This window comes from Theobroma cacao, chromosome 1 (assembly GCF_000208745.1).
Source record: "Theobroma cacao cultivar B97-61/B2 chromosome 1, Criollo_cocoa_genome_V2, whole genome shotgun sequence".
Taxonomy (NCBI): Eukaryota; Viridiplantae; Streptophyta; class Magnoliopsida; order Malvales; family Malvaceae; genus Theobroma; species Theobroma cacao.
In genome coordinates, this window is record NC_030850.1 from 5,611,122 (window position 1) to 5,631,474 (window position 20,353).

Below are 20,353 nucleotides of genomic sequence, written 5' to 3' on the forward strand. Positions count from 1 at the left end.
CGATCACAACCTTGAAATTTACTCTAAACAAATCATATTATATATATATATATATATATTAACGGTCTTAATTAAAAGAAAAGAAAAAAAAATCCTCTAAAACAATCATTATATACTCATTATGTGAATTATGCAAATATTTTCATGTGATTAAATTCGCACTGTAAGTAGGATGAATTTTTACTTGTGTATACATGTCTTGCATGTCTCATTTAATTTGAGATTGACTGTGACTGATGACCAAATCGCGGGGTTCTGGAGTTGATAACAAGGGTGCTATTGCAATCTCAAATTAAGAGTTTAAAAGGGAAAGAATTTAATGGTCAACAACTAATTGGATTATGAAAGGGGATACATTAATTTATTTCTCCAATTTTTTTTCTTTGCAATATGAGATTATAGTTTTTTATACACATGCTGCTTCCCAAGTTTTCTGGTCCAAACTTATTAGTTTTTGCCTTGAAAGCAATTACAACCGATCAAGGGGGTGAACTTGTTTTAGAACGAGTGTTCTATTTAAAATGGAAATTTTCTTTTTTGCTTTTGCGTGGAGCATGTTAAGAAACAAGGTCAATTATCAATAATAACGCAGTTGAGCATATGGTGGGGAACTAGCAACGGCCGGAAATGAAAACAAAATACTTCATGGTGTATGGGTATGATGCATTCCAAACATACCACAACTGTTTAAATTTCTTCACATCTGCATCGACCTATATATATATAAATTTTGAACATGTATATTTCAATGAATTTTCGTGGTATAATGAGTAATAGCACATTAATGGTGATTGCTGTTTTTGTTCCTTAATTTTTTCTAAGTAGGGTTTTTTCAATAAGTAGTTTTCTAATCCAATGTATCTTTAATTTCAATATCCAACTTTTTCTTTTCGTTGACGCCATTCCTATCCTCAAAGGGGAAGGATATATTAGTTAAAAACTGAAAAAGTTCATATGCATGCCTTCCCCATTATTTTTCTTCCCAAAAGAAAATAAGCCCTAGCTTTATTTTATTTCCATTAATATTATATCTTGTTTACAAATTCTAATGTGAAGCTTAGCAGAGGAAAAGAAAAAAGAACTCATGTGAAACAAGCTAACCATAAATTTGGCACCATCCTTCCACAAAGTTATAGTGTGAATGAAGTGTCAATAAAGTTCGAAAGATGGGCCTCCATAGAGCCTAACTTTTCAAAAAAGCTCATTGGAAGTTTATGTAATATGGTAAATGAAAGTGCTTGATGGTTGTGCTTTTTTGCTTTGTTTCTAGGCTACTTTTCCACAAACTTTGGGTGAAAATGAATCATGTGATTTCATCTTGTCCACTTACTTTAGGCATTTCCCCTGTTATTTATCATGATTAAGATTTGTTTTATTAACATGTCAATTTCTGGCTGGCTTCTAGTTAATTTGATTTAGATTGCAAATCCATGACATGCCATCATCTCCAGGCCCACTTTATATTAATTTTGTGAGAATAATTCATTTAAGTCAATCTAGAATGATTCCATCTAAAATCTTTCATACAATTGATCAATCAATGTTAATCAATATTATTATCTATTTAATTTTTTTTACATTGAAATTTGATCTATTTAATAAAAAAAATCAATCAAAATACCCATTAAGTCCCTATATTCATGTATTTTGTTCAATTTACTCCATGTACCCAAAATCCAAGCAATTTAATTCTTTAATTTTGAGAATTACTTCAATTTAATCCCTCCCCCTAACGGTATCTAATTTTACTATTAAAGAAAATGATGTCAGTATTAATGTGACACATTTTGGTGACGTGACAATGTCACGTGGTACCGACGTGATGACGTAACAATATCACGTGGTATCGACGTGATGACGTGATAATATCACGTGGCATTAATATGATGATATAACATTGACATGTTGACGTTTTAGTGCCACATGATAGATCAAGAAAAAAAATTTTAAAAAAAATTTGCGTCATGTTATAAGAACTAAATTGAACAAAAATCTACAGTGCGTGAATTAAATTGAACAAAGTTGAAGTGTTTAGGGACTAAATAGAAAAATACAAATATTTAAGTAAATGATATATCTACTTATTAATAAGCCAAATGTTTAAATGTAAAAGATTTATAGTGTTAAGAAATATATATAAATATTTTCTTACTTGATCATTAGATTCCATAATAGGTATGTTAATTTATCTAGTTTGTAAAAATTAAGCTTGATTATCTTTTTATATAAAAAAAATTTCAATATTTTATTTTGGATATATACTTATAGAAGGACAACATCTTCATTTACACAGACTCTATAAACGCTTAGAATTAGGGTTTTGTTTTCGCAGTTATAAAAGACAATAACTATTCTTCTCTTTGGCCACCCCTTAGTCTTCTTCTCCATTTTTTGTTTTTCTTATTAAAAGTTTAATTCATCAATTAATTGTTACGAAATTAAGACAATGATGATAGCTTTATGTTTCTTATTTGGATTTTTTTTAAATTCTTTTAATTTAAAAACCAAACAACTCTTTAATGATAGTGTTTGTGCGTATCCGAGCCTCATTGTTCTTTATTTTTGTTTTTTTCTTTTAAAAAAAATGAAGAAGGAGGATATGTAGTTAACAATGATTAAAAAAATAATTTATCATTTTGACTTGCTTAATTTAGGTATGCAAACCTCTTATTATACTCATAAAATCTAAACTACTACAGCCTTTCAATTATTTATTTATTTTTTATGTTTTTATTTTGTTTAATATTTCATGTTATTTTTTTTAGGAAAAATTTTTTGGATTAAAGATTGCATTATGACTGNATATTTCATGTTATTTTTTTAGGTAAAATTTTTTGGATTAAAGATTGCATTTATGACTGATAAAATTAAATATAATTATAAATATTTATACCATTTTATTTTGTATTTATAATTTTTTGTAGATTCAAATTAATAATTTAAATTTAAATTTAACAGAATATAATTATGGTTTTTTTAACATAAATAAAATCGTTTTATAAAAAATTTTGAGTAAATTTAAATAAAAAGTAAATTGGGTAAGAGTTGAATGACATTGTCACGTCATCATATTGGTGCCACGTGACACTTTCACGTCATTATGTCGATATCACGTCACCAAAATGTGTCACGTCAATGCTACATTAGTACTAACGTTATCCTTTCTAACGATAAAATTGGATGTTGATAGGGAGAGAGATTAAATTGAAATAATTTTCAAAATCAATAGATTAAATTATTTCGATTTTGAATATAATGATTAAATTGAACAAAATGTATGAGTACAGAGACTTGGTAGGTATTTTGAAAAAAAATAATCCTTTCTTACTTTATAAATATAATTTTATTTATTTTAATTTTCAAACTCAAAACTTTCAATTTAAAATCTTGAATTTTGAGCAATAAAATATCTCCTTAAAATTAACACCTCAACTCGAGGATATAAAGGAAAAACAACTTAATATAGAAATTTCTTGTAACTTAAATAGTCGACTTATGTTCAATCAATCAATTTTTGATTGAAAATATAAACCATCTAGAGCTAGTGGAATTTATAAGGACATTCGAGAATCCAGTAAATTCAGCAGCCAGTGATAAAGAAGTCACTGGCATTTTTCATAATACATTGCATTTAGGTTGCAAAAGCCAACAATCAAAGGCCCCTTTCTAGCGAAAATTGAAGCATGTGATTTGCAAGAGAAATTTCGGTGGCTGGTAATCCATGTTAACAAATTAAATTTTCTGGAAAAGACAGGTTTTTTACTTTAAATTATTTTTGTCGGAACAAAATAAAGATAACAAGTTTCAAATGAGAAGATGTTGTCGCCCCTATCATCCCTTACGTTACCATCTAACAACAAGGAATAATCCAGGCGGCTCTAAAACGCTCGCCAAAGAAAATTCCACATTTGAATGAAAAAGTGCGAATATTAACAATGTCACTTTCATTCAATAATATGTGATATAATTTTATATTATATTCTTTTACATGTAATAGTCTTCCATGTGGTAGAATTGTCTTATAAGAACAATCATGATTATATGAACAAAACACAACAACCTCACACAGAATTTAATTTATATTATAATATATATACTCGTTACATGATTTTACTGAAATCTTTTGCTGTAGATCGATTTGTCTTTTTAGGGTCTATCTGGTACAGCGATAATATATTTGCTTGGATGAGATTAAAAATAGAAGACGTGGGGAAATTGATGACTATAATGGTGAGATTAGGGTAAAATTAAAACTTGCGTTGAGATTTATAGTGTTTGTTTGGTAAAAATCGTAGTAGTGTGGTGCAAAGAGAGAACGGTCATTAAAGATATTAAATTAAATTTTATATATTATAATATAATATAATAAGTTGATATTACAAAATTAATAAAATCATCAAGATTCCGGTATTTCCTAAGTATCATTGAAACAAGCCTTATTAGAGAGAGGGATTCGTTCATAATGTCAGAAAGGTATCATTCGATTATTACTTTTATTACTTGTCTTATTATTTACTTTTATTTATTAAATTTTATTATAAAGTAAAAGTATATACTATATATACATATATATTCATTGCGTTATATAATCTTTTTCTCAACTTGTTGTTGCTAAAATTCTTTACGAGCATGCGATTCCCCATTGGCCCATGGTGTGGTCTGTAACTGAGCCTGGTAGAATTCGCTGCTCCGGGCCCATACTTTCCTCAATTTTGTGCCATTTGATCCCTCTCCCTAATTTGGGGCAATGATTACTGAGGCCCAATTACGCAACTCGTCACTCTCTCAAAGCCATATATCATATCTTTTGTATTTTTTATTTGAACTCTGGTTTTCCTCTGTAGACTGTAGTAGGCAAAATCTTTCACTATGGAGAAAAATAAAGTTTGCAGTTGTTAATCAACAGCATTCAGATTGCCACATGCTTTGTGGATTTTCTCATGGATTGATTTCATAGTCTAGAGATTATATTTTAGCCGAACTTGTATACTAAATTTGGACCAACTACAAACAAAAATTCTAGAGAGGCTTCTTTTTTTAAAGAAAAAAATCAATACCCATCTGTTAATTTGTTCTTTCTTTTTTATCTGTATCTGATGAAAAACAGAATACAATTTCAAGTATATATAATTAATTAATTAACCGAGTACCGACAAAAACTCCACTATATTTTCTATAAATCCCTCGTGTTTCAGGCTGTGGCTTATTGTTTGGATCTAGCAAGCTCTGCCAAGCCGATGGCAATATTTAAATAAGGCAATTAAGATTTTAATTGGACACTTCTAATGTGGATTCTGTGTCGGCTTAATCAAATATAATATGTGGTGAGAATAAAGTTTGTGTAATAACTACTAAAGAATTAAAATATAATAAAGTAATTTTATATCTCTTTGCTTTTGAAGAATAAAATATTAAATTGGTGAAGAAAGGGGTGTACTAACTAAACAGAGTGAGTGCTTAAATTATTTAAAGTTACTAAACATGGACAAGAAAAGTGAGGGACAGGTTGGGCGGCAAAGTCAAACATGTGCATTCTTAACAGAATCCGACAAGCAAAACCCACATTGTGTCGTGCAGCTTGTTGCTTTTTTTCTTCGTCTTTGCTTGAACAAATTAATTTATTTAACAGCTGAATATTCAACTGTTAACGAGAAAGGAACAAAAATAATTTGTTTATGTCTCTGGTTTTTCATCTGGACGTGATGTTTTATTTGGATTTGGGTACAAAAAAATTGACTTGGAATTTCGGCAAGCCAATTTGGAAATTAATTGAGCTTATCAATTTCAAATTGGTATGCGTTCCATGATCATAACAACGATTTTGTGTTTGCAGTATTAATAGATTTGATAAACAAGGAAATTGGTACATAGAATTTTCTTCATGTAATACGGTAATTTTATTTTTCTTTATCATGGACGTGACTACACTTACCTGGAGCACTACTTCCACAAAAACCTCCCCTGCAATTACTTTTACTTTACGTTTTATACTATATATTATTCCTATTTCACATGTTCAATTTGATGGCAATCGTTAAGTTATGTTACTACCTATAATTTGTAATCAAATTAATCAATATTTTTTTATTGTGATCCTCTAAAGATAGGAAAATTAAGACAGTGTCTTTGACAGTAAATTTTTTATTTATAATTTGTCATGAATTACCATATATTTCTTTCATTCCCTTTAAAAATCTTAAAGAAGATGTATTTTGATGTAACCATTTTTTATTTACAACCAATAAATACATCTTTACAAAAAGAACTTTCTATAACTTCTTATATAAGTATTTTCTATGGTCACTTTCAAGACATTTAAAGAGTCATTGTTCAATTTCATTTGATCGTTTCACCTTTTTCGAATCTTTCTCATCTTTTTACAGCGTAGCAAAATTTGAAATGCAAACGGAAACTTAGGTTCAAAGCATCTGAATGTATGTTTGTCTTATAAAATATAATTAAATAGATTAGGTTTGGTGACAAGATGCAAGCATGAAGCAGCAAACAAAGACGAGAGGACCTAACAAGCCAAAGACGACGGTTGGATGCCAAAACTGCATTCAACGCTTTCTCTCTTCCACCAAAAGTCCTAAGACAGAAAACAATATATATATATATATATATATATATATGTGTGTGTATATATATATATATATATATAATNAACAATATATATATATATATATATATATATATGTGTGTGTATATATATATATATATATCTAAATGTGAATGGTCTTCAGTCAGAGCTAGCTCTATTCTTAATTAAACCATCAACTCTTCCGTAGAAATCAAAGCTGAACATATGTCTCATTCTTCCCCTCCTTCTTTTTCCCAAATCGCTGTAAGCAAGTGTCGCCGACCAACCCACACAGTTTTAGGAATCCATAGCCTTGATAACGCACGGAGTTAGCCGCACAGACTGTGACACAAGCACATTCATATGGAAATTTCCTGGCAAATGAATCTCAATACGAGCAGATTGATGTCAACAGCATCCAAATTCGGGTTTGGGCAAGAGCCTTACAAGGTTCAAGCTATATCATGTCGGGCTGGTAATTCAGCCATGCAGAGAGGAAAGACCAACTTATATAAAGTTCTTTCTCTTGATTCTCAAAATGTAAGTTTGCCTGAAATAAAGAAGGCTTACAGAAGATTGGTTCTTCAATACCACCCTGATGTTTGCTCTCCTTCAACCAAAGAAGAATCCACAAAGCGATTTCTTGAGCTTCAAATGGCTTATGAGACACTTTCGAATCCAGATTCTCGTAAAATGCATGATTATGAGCTGGGTTTGGTAGATTCAATAGGGAATGCTGGTGGCAGTTGTACGGAGGAATGGAGATCACATTTCCCTAGACATGTTTGGGAAGAACAACTCCGTGGACTAAAGAGACGATCTGATGTTAGAATGCAGAGGATGAAGAATAGGTCCAGGTAGAGCAATGTACCTTCTGAAAAATATAATTAATTTTGATCTACCTTTTGAAATGTTGATGAATCCTTACAAAATAAAAAAAATGATATTCGACGTAACAATATCTTGTTATTAAGGAAAGATTTATCCAAGATTTTGAGCGTCCTCAAGCAAAGAATATATGATATTCGGCTTTATACAAGAGAAATGCGCCATTAAGCAAAGAATATTAACGCCAAAAAACAATTGGGCATAACAAAAAATGAGCCCAGCTGAGGGTTGATCCGTTCATGCCGCTGGCTCGTGGAAACAGAGTGAAACACTCCTCGGGCCTCCCGCTGCTCGTGGCGTCAAGTGTCATGCGTGTGATGCACTCACAGTGTGTGCCGCTGCCATCATAAATTTGTTTTGTATTCACAGGTACCCTTGTAACTAATTGGACACTCTGGATTTTTATCATTTTATGGCTTTCCTGAGGTTGACCTTGGGCTATATCCTGCGATTGTAATGTGGATTCTGTGTATAATTAATTAATATATCATAGCAATAAAATTGTGTAATTATTATTAAAGAACTAAATATAATAATGTTTAATCTCTTTGCTTCGGATGAACCTTTTGGAGAATAAAATATTAAATGGGCGAAGGGGTTGAAAGACTACAGAGCCAAGTGTTTTAAATTATTTAAGGTTACTAAACATGGACAAGAAAAATGAGAAACAGGTTGGGCGGCAATGGCAAACATGTGCATTCTTAACAGAATCGGACAAGCAAAAGCCAGATTGTTTCCTGCATCTAATTTCTTGCTATTTTCCATTGTCTAGTGGAAAATATACTTTTATCGATAAACAATGCAGTGCCCTATTATACCTTCACAATCCAAAGCTTCCCTTTTATGCATCAGTACCCTGGATCAGATTGGCTTGGTTATTCCAACTTCCAACTCTGTTATAGAGTGGCTAGGTCTTTTTTTTTTTAAAAAAAGTAATTTTATTGGCATTAAGACCCTTATGCGAACTGAAGTCTTGATGCTATTTGATAATGACTTATTCTGACATATAATAACCGCTTGTGCATCATCAAGAACTCAACGATTGCATAAACCTTCACCCCTTCAAGTTCAGTGGTTGCATCAAAATCCTAAGTTAATTGTTAGGATAATATTGAATTGTAGTTTGATTAAGATAGTTTAATTCTAATTAAATTATATACGATGTTGAGATAGTTTTTAAATTTAGTTAGATTAGTATAACATATTTTAATTATATTAGGATAAGATTATTGTACACCTTATAAAAAGATCTTGTGGGATTGAATAATAATCAATACTTAGATTTAGAGAGATTAAATTTCAAAAAAAAAAAAGATTTAGAGAGAGTAATTTTGGTGTAGGGTTGTGAGTTTAAGACTTTTTTTTGTAATATTTTGATTTTTTTCTCAGTGAATTTTTTTTATTACTATGTCTGTTGACGTAGGTTATCAAAAGATTAAACTATGTACGTTTTAGGTCATCAAAAGATTGAATCATGTAAATTTTTGTGTTCTTATGGGTGTGCTTGGTATCTTTTTTTCTTTGTTATTTTAATTGAGTAAGATTTTGGGTAATTCTTTAAAAATAATTTTACAAATTTCACAACCAACTGGTATAAAAAATTTAAGATTTTGAGTCAATTTAAATCTCATTATGGCAACTTTGTCAATTAAGTATGAGATTGAAAAGTTTAATAAAAAAAACGATTTCAGCTTGTGACATCTTAAGATGTGCCCATTGCTAGTGCAATAAGGATTATTGAAGGCACTAAAAGAAAAAGATCACATTCTTTTGAATTTATCTAATAGTGAGAAAAATGATCTTATGAAAAAAGTACATAGTGCTCTTCTCTTAGTTTTTTTTAATAAGATGCTAAGAGAAGTTATGGATGAAGAATCTGCAAAATAAGAAATAATCTCTCATTTATTAAATCTTCTTGCTATCTCTTCAATTATCAAATAAAAAAAACCATTGTAGCCAAAATTAAGTAGGTGCCAAGTGGCCCTAAACAAGGCTGACAAAGAAAAATTATATCCTTAATTTGGGCGTAATTGAATAGATCCTCAAAATTGAAAGCTTGTGAGCTTGCTTATGCTTAAAGTGATCTCCATTTCTTGTGTTTATCGTCGTAGTCGAGAAAAACTATAACAACAAGAAGCAAATGTACCAAAGATTGTAGACGTCATAAATACTTGGGAGAGAGCTTCATCTGTCTCTTTTTCTTTCATTCCAATCAAAATTTCGGGGCTTATTAAAAGAGATGTGTTTTAATATAGGATTCCAAATCAAGAAGGGAAAGCAAGTTCGCGTGAAGGAAAATGATGGTGATGAGAAGGAAAGCAAAGGTTTGTTACTGAAAGAAATCGAGAGATGGAATAAGAGGGAAAAAGAGATATTCAATCGACGAGATGCTTTGACTCCGGCCAATCCCTCCAATGCCAACCACTGATTTCTTCATCAATCCAATTAGTGTAAGCATCCTTTCAGTTTTATTGCAATGTGTAAATATTGGGGACGGGGAGAGGGGTGGAGCTTGGGTTTGAACCCAAACCCACATGCCTTGCAAGCTGTCCTGGCGAGGTGCCGTGTCGGTCCAAGTAGTGAAAGGGAACCTCGATCTTGATCTTGGTTTATGCAATAGCTGCACATGTTTAAATAATCAACTCTCAATCTCTCATGACAACATAGAAAACTATGTCAAGTAATCTTTGCTCAATTTTCTTTCTCTTTGCAGTGATTGAGAGAAAAAAAGAAGAAGAAAAGGATGGTATAAGAGCTAATTTTCAAAGCGAAAACAGGAAGATGAGAAGAAGATAATAAGGGAAGAGAAGAGAAACAAGAAAAAGAAGCTACATATATATGAAGAGTACAGGGACGCACTTTGGTGGCGATCTCATAACCTTGTCCAGGAGGGAAATGTCCATGATGATTTAATGAGCCACACTATGTTCAGATGCATTAGATAAATGAAGTAATGTTGAATGTCTATCTATAGATTATGTTCTCATAACTTAGTTACCATGATGACTTGATAATTGGAAGTGAGAGGCGGTGAACGGGGGGGATGGGAAATTCAATTTGCAAAGCTTTTGAACTCAACTCCAATCGGGTCGGGCCTAAATGCCATGTGATTCACGTACGGTTTCTTTTCAACTTAATATTACTAATTATAATTGGGCTTTATAGAAAGCCCAAATTTATTTGAGTTTAATTTCCATTCTCAAATTGTGCCCAGCTAGCATACAGGGCTTAAGAAAAAAAAATGAAACAAGCAAGATGTGGCTTGCTTTATCTATATGTAATACATACAATTAAATACTATTAATGTGATTGGGTGGCACTTGTCACCTAATTAAGACTCTGTAGGGACTTGTTTTAATTGACTAAAGGTTTAACTTTGGTTTTTATAAGTGTAACATGTGTTAATTTGTATGGTATAGTATATGGGGTTAATTGGAATTAATTTTTGTCTTTGAAATTGAAATTTGCATTTGTTTTAAATGTTTTATTTTTATAAAGTTTGATAATAATTGTTGAATTAAAAAAATTATTCTACTGATAGGTCTTTTCATCTTTAGTTAATATGGACTTGTCGGATCTTGGTTTTAATAGGTTTAATATTTATGTTGATTTTTATGGTAAATTGTTGTTGGGTGACAATCAATTTCTTGGTTTTCATACTGAAATTTACACCTGTTTTTGAGTTTTTATATTAATATTTTTTTAAGTTTAATAATAATTATTGAATTAAAAGAAATATTGTATCGAAAGAAGGTTGGTAAAAGTTAAATTATTGAGTGACAATATGGGTTGATGTATTTGGGACAATTTTGTTTAATTTTAGGCGTTGAAGCAAAAGAAAAATTATTATGATAGTTTAATGGTGGAGACAACTAAGTTAAACGATGTTATGACTTAGTGTTTGCTAGTTGTTACATTTATGTTTTATTACTTTTTAATTTCTTTCATTATGAATGATGGATATCAAATATAATCTAAATGAATTAAGATTGATATTCTCTCATAAATTTTTTTCTTTTACATTTAACTTACAAACTTTTCATTTTTTGAAAAGCCAAGTGCAGATTTGGTTGTTCTGAATTTTCTTTGTGATGGAGTCCACTCCTTGGGTGACTCTTTTTCATCAATAATATCCTGCTATTCAAAAAAAAAAAAAAAGCACAGCTCTGGTTACCACCCATTGACGATGGAATAATTGTCTGGGATGAAAACTCACTCTTTCTTGACCAAATAAAATATTGCAAAGTTTTAAAAGCAAGGGTGCCTTTGCATATGGCTTCGATGCTTAAGCCCTTGGCTCACACCCTACAGTTAATTTTCTTTTTAAATTCCAGAGCAAAGCTACGGAACTTCGACAAATGGCCAGTGGAATCCCTGCAAATTATATTAACCTCAACTTTGGATGTGTGCTTTTGTTTATTCCCGTTGTTCCCCTGTATTCAAATCTGGTAAGGTATTAATCGATTTTAATTATCAAATTGAATTAAAATAATTGATCGAAACAATTTTATTTTTTATATTAATCAGTTGCTAAGAATAATTTATTTTCGGTTTTTTGGCCAATTTTCGATACTTAAAATTTACAACTGAATTGATCAAATTAATAATACATTTTTACAATATATTTGAAAAATACCTCTCTTTCAAATCAAAATAATTTATTCATTCGATTGAACCAATCGAAATAAATTAGTTTATTTTTTATTTTTTACTATAATTCAATCGATTTCAATTATTTTTTATAGAATTTTATTAATTTGTTTTTGAAAAATTTAAAACAAAATTGATTGAAACAACCAAATTCTTACCCCTAAAGTTAGCTAATTAAGAGACTTTATTTATCACCTTGAATTCCCAATATAATTCGCTTAATTCTAAATAACAATCACGTCACAATTTTTAATTTGTCTTTATCTTTATTTTTGCTTTGATTTGGGACCATGAAAATTCAAACCTAATTTTTGAAATACCAGATTTCTGCACCTCATTGAATCAATTAAATGCTCAACTGCAACTTCTAATATATCTTAGTCCCATCATCTCATGAATTTTGACGAAAATTAGAGCTTCTAATCAGGGGAAAGGATAAGGTTTGCTCGGCTTATTATGAAACAGATTATTCAACTTTTGATTTTTAATTACTCTCAAACTTTTTAAGTTCAGTCATTAAAAAGATGATAACATGTAAGTCAACAATAGCATATAATTTATAAGTATAAATCTTATATTCAAAATAAGCAATGATACACGTGAAGAACCATAAAAGTACTACCACAAAAGTTACTTCTATGACAATATCCATTGACTGACCCCACCAATAGTTTTAGTAACCCTCCGATGGGTAATTAAGGCGTCTCTGAATTTTGACCCTCAGTAGGCCTGACAAGCAAGTACCACTTTCAATTAAGGAACAAAACAAGAGCATTGCCTTTCACTACCAAGATCATGCGCTAGTGTTGCCACCGTAATAATGATAAACGTTACTCCCCATGAATAAAAAATTAACACTACTAATAATTAATTTATGGGCATCCTCTTTAAATTGTTTGTAGAGCATTGCAAAGGAATAAAGAACTAGGAATAATTGACTTTTAAAAATATAAAAATATGTCAGCTTCTAATGCTGTTCACCATAGTTGGTGGTGTAAACTTGCAAGTGAATAAAGCAAGTAATTATTGTCATTTCCTCACTTTTCTTGATACACTAATTATTTCAATAATAAAAAAATGTAATCTTACATTCGTAATTCAAGGCTATGACTAAGTATCCTAACTTTGCCTTAACAAATGCATTTTGCTCTCGGCATGGTGTGCTTGGACATTTTTAATACAATCAGAGTAGCTTGCAGCTTCAAATAGGGAAATCCATTCACTTTGCATCACCTTTTCCGACTAAGAAGATGAAAGGGAGGCAGTTTAAAGTACATAAAAAAAAAGATACTAATAGCCCATCACTAAGAAGAAACCTAATTTGTTCTTTAGAACTTGGAGGAGCTCCGGACGAACATATTCTCTCTTCAGAATACCTTTGAAATGGTATCTTTCAGTGAGCTTTTTGGTATGTCCTCAATACTGTCCATTGCATTTGCATCTTTTGGGCAACAATATTTTTACCTTGCTTGCACATTTCCCTTGCAAATAATGTAGGCACCAAAGCCTGCAATGATATTGCTTGCCGCTTTAGAGCATGAACTGGTGGTCCAGGAATGAAATTTTTTAAGAAAATCTCAGCGTTTAGATTTCATCATATCGCTTCTTTTGTTAGAAGGAAGAGAAATGATGCTTAAGATATTTGCAGAGGGGATTGAAATGATAAAATTTTCCTTTTTGCAGAGCTCTGTAAGGACCAGATTTACGTAGATGGTCAAAGAATGATTCTTCCCTTAGTAGTGGCCTGGCCAAGCATAGTATTCTTTATAAAAGGCTAAGTTGCTTTGCTGTATGCAAATCGGTCAACAATCAAATTGAAAGAACAATCTATAATACAACTTAAACCTTTGTCCCTCAGAGTAACTACTTTCTCAGTATTAGATGTTTTTTAAAGCCAAATGTTCATTATTATGCCCAAAAGGTTTCCTCTTTCTTCGGTAGCAGCCTTTGTTACAACTATAATTTTGGTAGAAGTACACTTGTAACTCTTTTCTCTCTTTTTTTTTTTTTTTGAAAGGTGGTCTTTTCTCTTATTAATGGTAAGTTTTTGTTTGCCTGATATATATACACATATACTTACAGCANAATAAATATATATATATATATATATATATATATATATATATATATATGGCCTAGTTATCCTTAGTACTTAATGTATAGGTTACTATTATGGCATTTCAGCTTTCATCAGCTAGGGATGACCACCTTAGTTTTATCCACTAATTTCACAGGCCTGTTATCTTTCTCTCCCTTCTTTGTTGAAAATTCCTCTACCGTTGAATTTCCTTTCCCGTCCATAAATCAATGTCATATTGTGTTCTATTGATTTTTAGCATGATGCCATTCTCTTAAAGCTACTGCTAAATTCCTGAGAAAGAGATCTCTTTGGTTCTCCCAAACACTTCAAACAAAACCATGACTTCCCCACTCACTGATACCACAGCAGACCAAGAAATGCTAGACCTTGAGAAATATGACTGTGTTGAAAGGGTTCAGTGGGTGCTTAATACCCCTAAGCCACCAGGGTTAGGCCATGAGCTCATGGAAACTGCTTTTTCTTGGAGAAACAAAATTCCATTTCTTAACAAGCAGTCCGGATGGAAGGGTGAAGTACTTTCAATGTTGCAAGCAACGTTGCCCATCCTTTCTTGGTGTCAGAACTACAAGGCAACCAAATTCAAGCACGACTTAATGGCAGGTCTAACTCTTGCAAGCCTCTGCATTCCTCAGGTAAGCTCAAGTGCGATTTTGATCATTATAACAATAGTAGTGTAGTTGGAATACTAGCATCCCAAGTGATTCTGCATAAACTTTGCACTTCTCTTTAGTTAAGATCTATATAATAAATATTCAATGAAGAGTGCTTTCTAGATTAATGAGGCTTCAATAATCACCTTTTTTTTTTCTGAAAAGTACAATAGTCACTTTTTTAAGAAGTTCGTAATGTCATCATCAAATTGTGAGTTCTTTTACGCTTCTGTTTCTGTTTCTGGTAATTTGTTGGTCATTTATGCCATGGTCTCATTGTATTTTCGTACAGAGTATTGGATATGCAACTTTGGCAAAGCTTGATCCTCAATATGGCCTGTGTAAGCTGCCTAGTTGAATTTTTGCTATGCTTTTGTTGTCTGATATGGTTAGAGATTATGTGAATGATTCTCTCCATTTTACTCAATTAGACACGAGTGTAGTTCCACCTCTCATCTACGCCGTGATGGGAACTTCAAGAGAGATAGCAATTGGACCAGTGGCTGTAATTTCACTACTTCTGTCCTCAATGGTACAAAAACTACAGGATCCTGTTGCTAATCCAATCGCTTACCAGAAGCTTGTTCTCACTGCGACTTTCTTTGCTGGTACCTTTCAAGCTGCCTTTGGACTATTCAGGTATGTCACTTTCTTGGCATTTCTTCTCCTCTTTTTTGTTTCTTCATTTTTAACAGATGTCATGCAAATTTAAGCATCATTTTTTTTATTTCCCTTTCGAGATATCACAGGTCAGGTTTCCTTGTCGATTTCCTATCACATGCTGCAATCGTTGGATTCATGGCAGGCGCTGCCATTGTCATTGGCCTTCAACAACTCAAGGGACTACTTGGGTTCACTCAGTTTACAAACAAGACAGATATTATCTCGGTCATGAAAGCCATGTGGAGTTCCTTCCATCATCCTGTACTGTTAATTGCTTTCATTTTCTTTTATTATATTGCAATATTAGACATAACTACTTGTCTACCATATTTTTTAACTATAAAAGTTAGTTTTTGGGTTAATTCTGTCTTGTCCTTTCTTTTTTATACATTCTTTACAGTGGAGTCCTCATAATTTTATTCTCGGATCTTCATTCCTGATTTTCATCCTAATCACAAGATTTCTGGTAAGAACTATTTATGATAGTGAACAATATGTTATTAACTTTGATCTCTTGAGGATTTGTATCTTCACAAATTCAAATGTTTTCTACTTTCTAATTCTATCAGGGTAAAAGGAACAGAAAACTCTTTTGGTTGCCGGCTATTGCTCCTCTGCTATCTGTCATTTTAGCAACTCTCATTGTTTTCCTGACTAAAGCCGATAAGCATGGAGTTAAGATAATAAAACACATCAAAGGAGGCTTAAATCCAAGTTCAGTGCATCAGCTGCAGTTCAATGGGCCTCATGTTGGGGAAGTGGCTAAGATTGGATTGGTTGTTGCTATTATTGCACTCACGGTTGGTATCAGAATTCAGAAGGTTTTTCAGGCGTATATAATTGAAGTATATCATCAACCTTCGAAATTTACTTTCTATTGTTTCAATCTTAGGAAGCAATTGCAGTTGGTCGATCTTTTGCAGCCATAAATGGATACCACCTTGACGGAAACAAAGAAATGGTTGCCATGGGGTTCATGAACATCATAGGTTCTTTCACTTCATGCTATGTTGCAACTGGTAAGCTGTACTTATTGTTTCAACCATTTTCAGATTTCTATCACCAGGAAGTTCTATTTTGATAAGAAATTGTTCACCAGCAACCTCTCAATAGCAAAATATTGCAGGCTCTTTCTCGCGGACAGCTGTGAATTTCAGTGCCGGTTGTGAAACTGCAGTGTCAAATATTGTGATGGCTATTACAGTGTTCATATCCTTGGAATTGTTCACAAGGCTCTTGTATTACACTCCGACTGCAATCCTTGCTTCAATTATTCTCTCTGCTCTTCCAGGGCTTATTGACCTCAATGAAGCTTACAATATTTGGAAGGTTGATAAGCTAGACTTCCTAGCCTGCATTGGAGCCTTTCTAGGGGTGTTGTTTGCAACGGTGGAAATTGGTCTTCTTGTGGCGGTAACATTTACTTTCACTCCGTCTAATTAGGATGGAATCATTTGTCTCTTTGGGTGAATATAATATATATACGTACTTAATGCATAGTGTGACCACTGGCTTATGCTAAAATTAGATGTTAAGAAGTGCAAGAGGAATAAAATCTATTTACGTTATTTAAGTTTTTTGTTTGAGTGTTTTTTTTCTCGTGGTATCAAAACATCTGATAACTGTCAAAGAAGTCATTTGTCAACACTTATCTCCAAGTTGGGCATTGCACGTGCTTCACAAAAGGAGAGCATTTCTAGAACCCAAGGGAAAGGCTCATAATTGTAGGGGAAAAGTGCACATAACTAAAGTTATGTGAGCAATATGCTGACTCAAGGGGAAATGGTCTCAAATCAGAAGGTAGTTTTGGGTCATGTAGCTCCTCAAAAGTTTGAAAATTGAGCCACTAGTAGTGAGCCTTTACTTTGAGATGTATGCTGTTGAAGCCTTGAAAAATGTCATGCATACCCCACTGCATTTTCGAATGGTATGTTAATGCATGCACTGCTGCAACAGATATGCATTAAACTTTGTCTTACATTTATTTTACAAAACAATTGTAAAATGTGTGATATGAAGGGCTCATCCTGTGAGATTTTTGAAATGTTACTTTCAGCCAATAATTTGGAAAAGCATAATCACGAAAATATCTGTTTATTTATCTGTGCTGTTCAAAACGCTTTTGCTGGCACATAAATTCCATGTTGTATAAGATTCTCCATATCAACTGAAAATGATTAAATTAATTATCCATTTACTGTCGAAGTTTTAATGCTTTCAGCAATATAATTGCAGGTAACAATTTCGTTCGCAAAGATAATTCTCGTCTCCATTAGACCCGGCACAGAAACCCTTGGAAGACTTCCTGGAAGTGACATGTTTGGTGATGTCAATCAATATCCTATGGCTGTGAAGACTCCCGGGGTCTTGACGATGCGCCTCAAGTCTGCCTTACTTTGTTTTGCAAACGCCAATTTTGTCAGAGAAAGGTACTCAACAGTACCCCTACCAACAATGATTAAAATACTCAAAGACACGCAAGAAAAACCTAACAAGATTAATCAAACAAAACATTATTTGCGGTTATATGGTTTGTTTTTCAGGATTATGAAATGGGTTGTTGAAGAGGAAAAGGACAGCAAGGGAAATGCAGAGAAGACTATTCAGCTAGTAATTCTTGACATTTCCAGTATGAGTTAAAGAGAAAATTAATATTCCAGGACCTTAATTGTGATTTAAAGAGATTATTGAATATTGTTCTTTTATTTTTCCTTATAATGATTTTTTTTTGGAATGGTAGATTTGATGGACATTGATACATCAGGAATTGCTTCCCTGGAGGAACTGCATAAGAATCTTGATTCAAATGGAATGAAGGTAGGGCAATGTAAATTCTATTTATTTTATGTAATTACATGCACAAGTAACAATTATAATTGTAATTAAGTATTAACACCTCATATATAAAATTATTAAACATACAAATCAATTCACAAATCAATATACGATTTGACAAATCTAATATAAAAGTAGATCATACTTATACTCGGAGAGATTTGAATCTTAAATCTCAAAATCTAAGTTCAAATATTAAAAAAAATACGTTTAAAGAGTTTTAAAGTTGGAATTTTCTTCTCTTTCTTGAATATTGTCCTTGTCTGTACTAAAAAGAATGTAAATGAATTGTGATCGAATAGAGAGGTTGTGGCATTTTAAGTTGTATAGCAATGCTTTTTCTTTTTCTGAAAATTAAGTTTTAAAGTTGTATAGCAATCTTATATCAGATTTAATTACATTGATTCCTTTGATTATTACCTCTCAGCTGGCCATTGCAAACCCTAGGTGGCAAGTGATCCACAAGTTGAAGCTGGCTAACTTTGTCGACAAAATTGGAGGAAGGGTCTATTTAAGCGTTGGAGAAGCTATGGACTCGTTTTCCCTCTAGAGCAAAAAGAGCTTAAAAAAAAGAGTGTTGAAGTTTTTTAAATATCAAAACATGGCTTTGCTTGTCTCTTGTGCGTTTGTTCCAGTCCCTTGCTGCATCCTTATGTAGCCAGCAAATGGGACAGACGATAATTAAGAGTGTAGAACTCAATTAATAAAGAAATAAGTGAGATTTGATTGTCAAAAAGAAAAAGGTCTCTATATAAAGATTATAATTTGTATTATTATCTGATCATCTGTGGTTATGATCACCAAAGCTTCTGAATGGTATAGCTTTGTAACTGTGGCTATGATTAAAATTAATTCTGATTTAACTTGTCATTAAGATTTGCAGCAGAAGCTGAATTTTTCGCGCCAAAGCTTGCTTTTGCATATTGTTGCAACATCTCGTATATGCTTCGAACGACGAACTTTTTCTTGGAATAGTTTGAGCAACAAACGCAACATCTGATGTGCAGTCAGCCCATATATGTTTTTCTTTTCACATGAGATGCGTTGGCATGAACGCCTAATAACTTGTTTTGTTGAACAAAGTTGTTCTACTTTCCTATTATAATTACCTACCATTGAAAAGGTATGATTTGGTCGTATAATGTTATATAAATTATACATTAGCTAGTCAGCCTCCGTTTGGACACTAATTAAGGGCCTTATTCGTGTTCAATTTTATTTTTTGTATTTTTAACGTGGTTAATGACGTGGAATGTCGACAAAGCATTTCAGTAGCGTTTATTATCAGTAATTAACCAACAAATGCACAAATTATATAATATTAGTAACTTGCTAAAAGTAAGTAACCGAAATAGATAAATGCGCAAACTTTGGTAACCAAATGAATAGTTTATTTAAGTCTAGTTGTTGCATAGCTTCCCTTTGACACTGAATCATAAATCCTTATGCACGCCTATCCATTATGATTTTTAGTTTCTTATAAGAAGAAGCAGACAAGAGTATTAGATTACCATTGTTGTAGACTCTTCGAAATGTGTCTAGGTTCAATGTTCTTATGGTTGCAGCCTCTTGATTGATTAATACGCGGTGCGTAGTGGATGGTCACTTTATTAATTAATTCGTCCGAGGAGTATGAATAAAGAGTTAATCCAATTGGGAACATATTGCACTTTTGGTAGTGCTAATTATGACTTCCATTCACGTGGGTGGTGGTCTCTTTCTTTAGGGTTTTTGTCCCTTTGCTACTCGGGACCAATATCGAAATTGTCCACATTCATTGTATCTCAAGCTTAGCAAATGAGCAAACGAAAACCCATCTTTATCCACTTTAATCACTTTTTGTTATTTGCCTGTCTGTTTATTTGGGGTTTAGTTATTTGTTAAAGTATAGTTTTAAACCGTTTCATGAGGACACTCCTAATGTTAGAATGAATAATTTAATTTTCAATCTAATTAGGGTTTTAACTCCTTTTTATAAACTATGTA

General features: G+C 32.2%; 2 protein-coding genes across 2 annotated transcripts; both read left to right on the forward strand.

The window, feature by feature from the left end:
• Positions 6,750-7,912, forward strand: LOC18611611 (chaperone protein dnaJ 20, chloroplastic). The gene has a single exon (XM_018121010.1). The coding sequence runs from the start codon at positions 6,944-6,946 to the stop codon at positions 7,439-7,441; it is 498 nt and encodes a 165-aa protein (XP_017976499.1). The 5' UTR covers positions 6,750-6,943; the 3' UTR covers positions 7,442-7,912.
• On the forward strand, positions 14,322-19,103 carry LOC18611612 (sulfate transporter 2.1). The gene is made up of 12 exons (XM_018115052.1): positions 14,322-14,851; positions 15,162-15,210; positions 15,301-15,508; positions 15,619-15,793; positions 15,933-15,998; positions 16,102-16,332; positions 16,425-16,551; positions 16,659-16,945; positions 17,768-17,961; positions 18,076-18,161; positions 18,273-18,349; positions 18,795-19,103. Exons 1-12 carry the CDS (start codon positions 14,537-14,539, stop codon positions 18,915-18,917), a joined length of 1,938 nt encoding a protein of 645 aa, XP_017970541.1. The 5' UTR covers positions 14,322-14,536; the 3' UTR covers positions 18,918-19,103.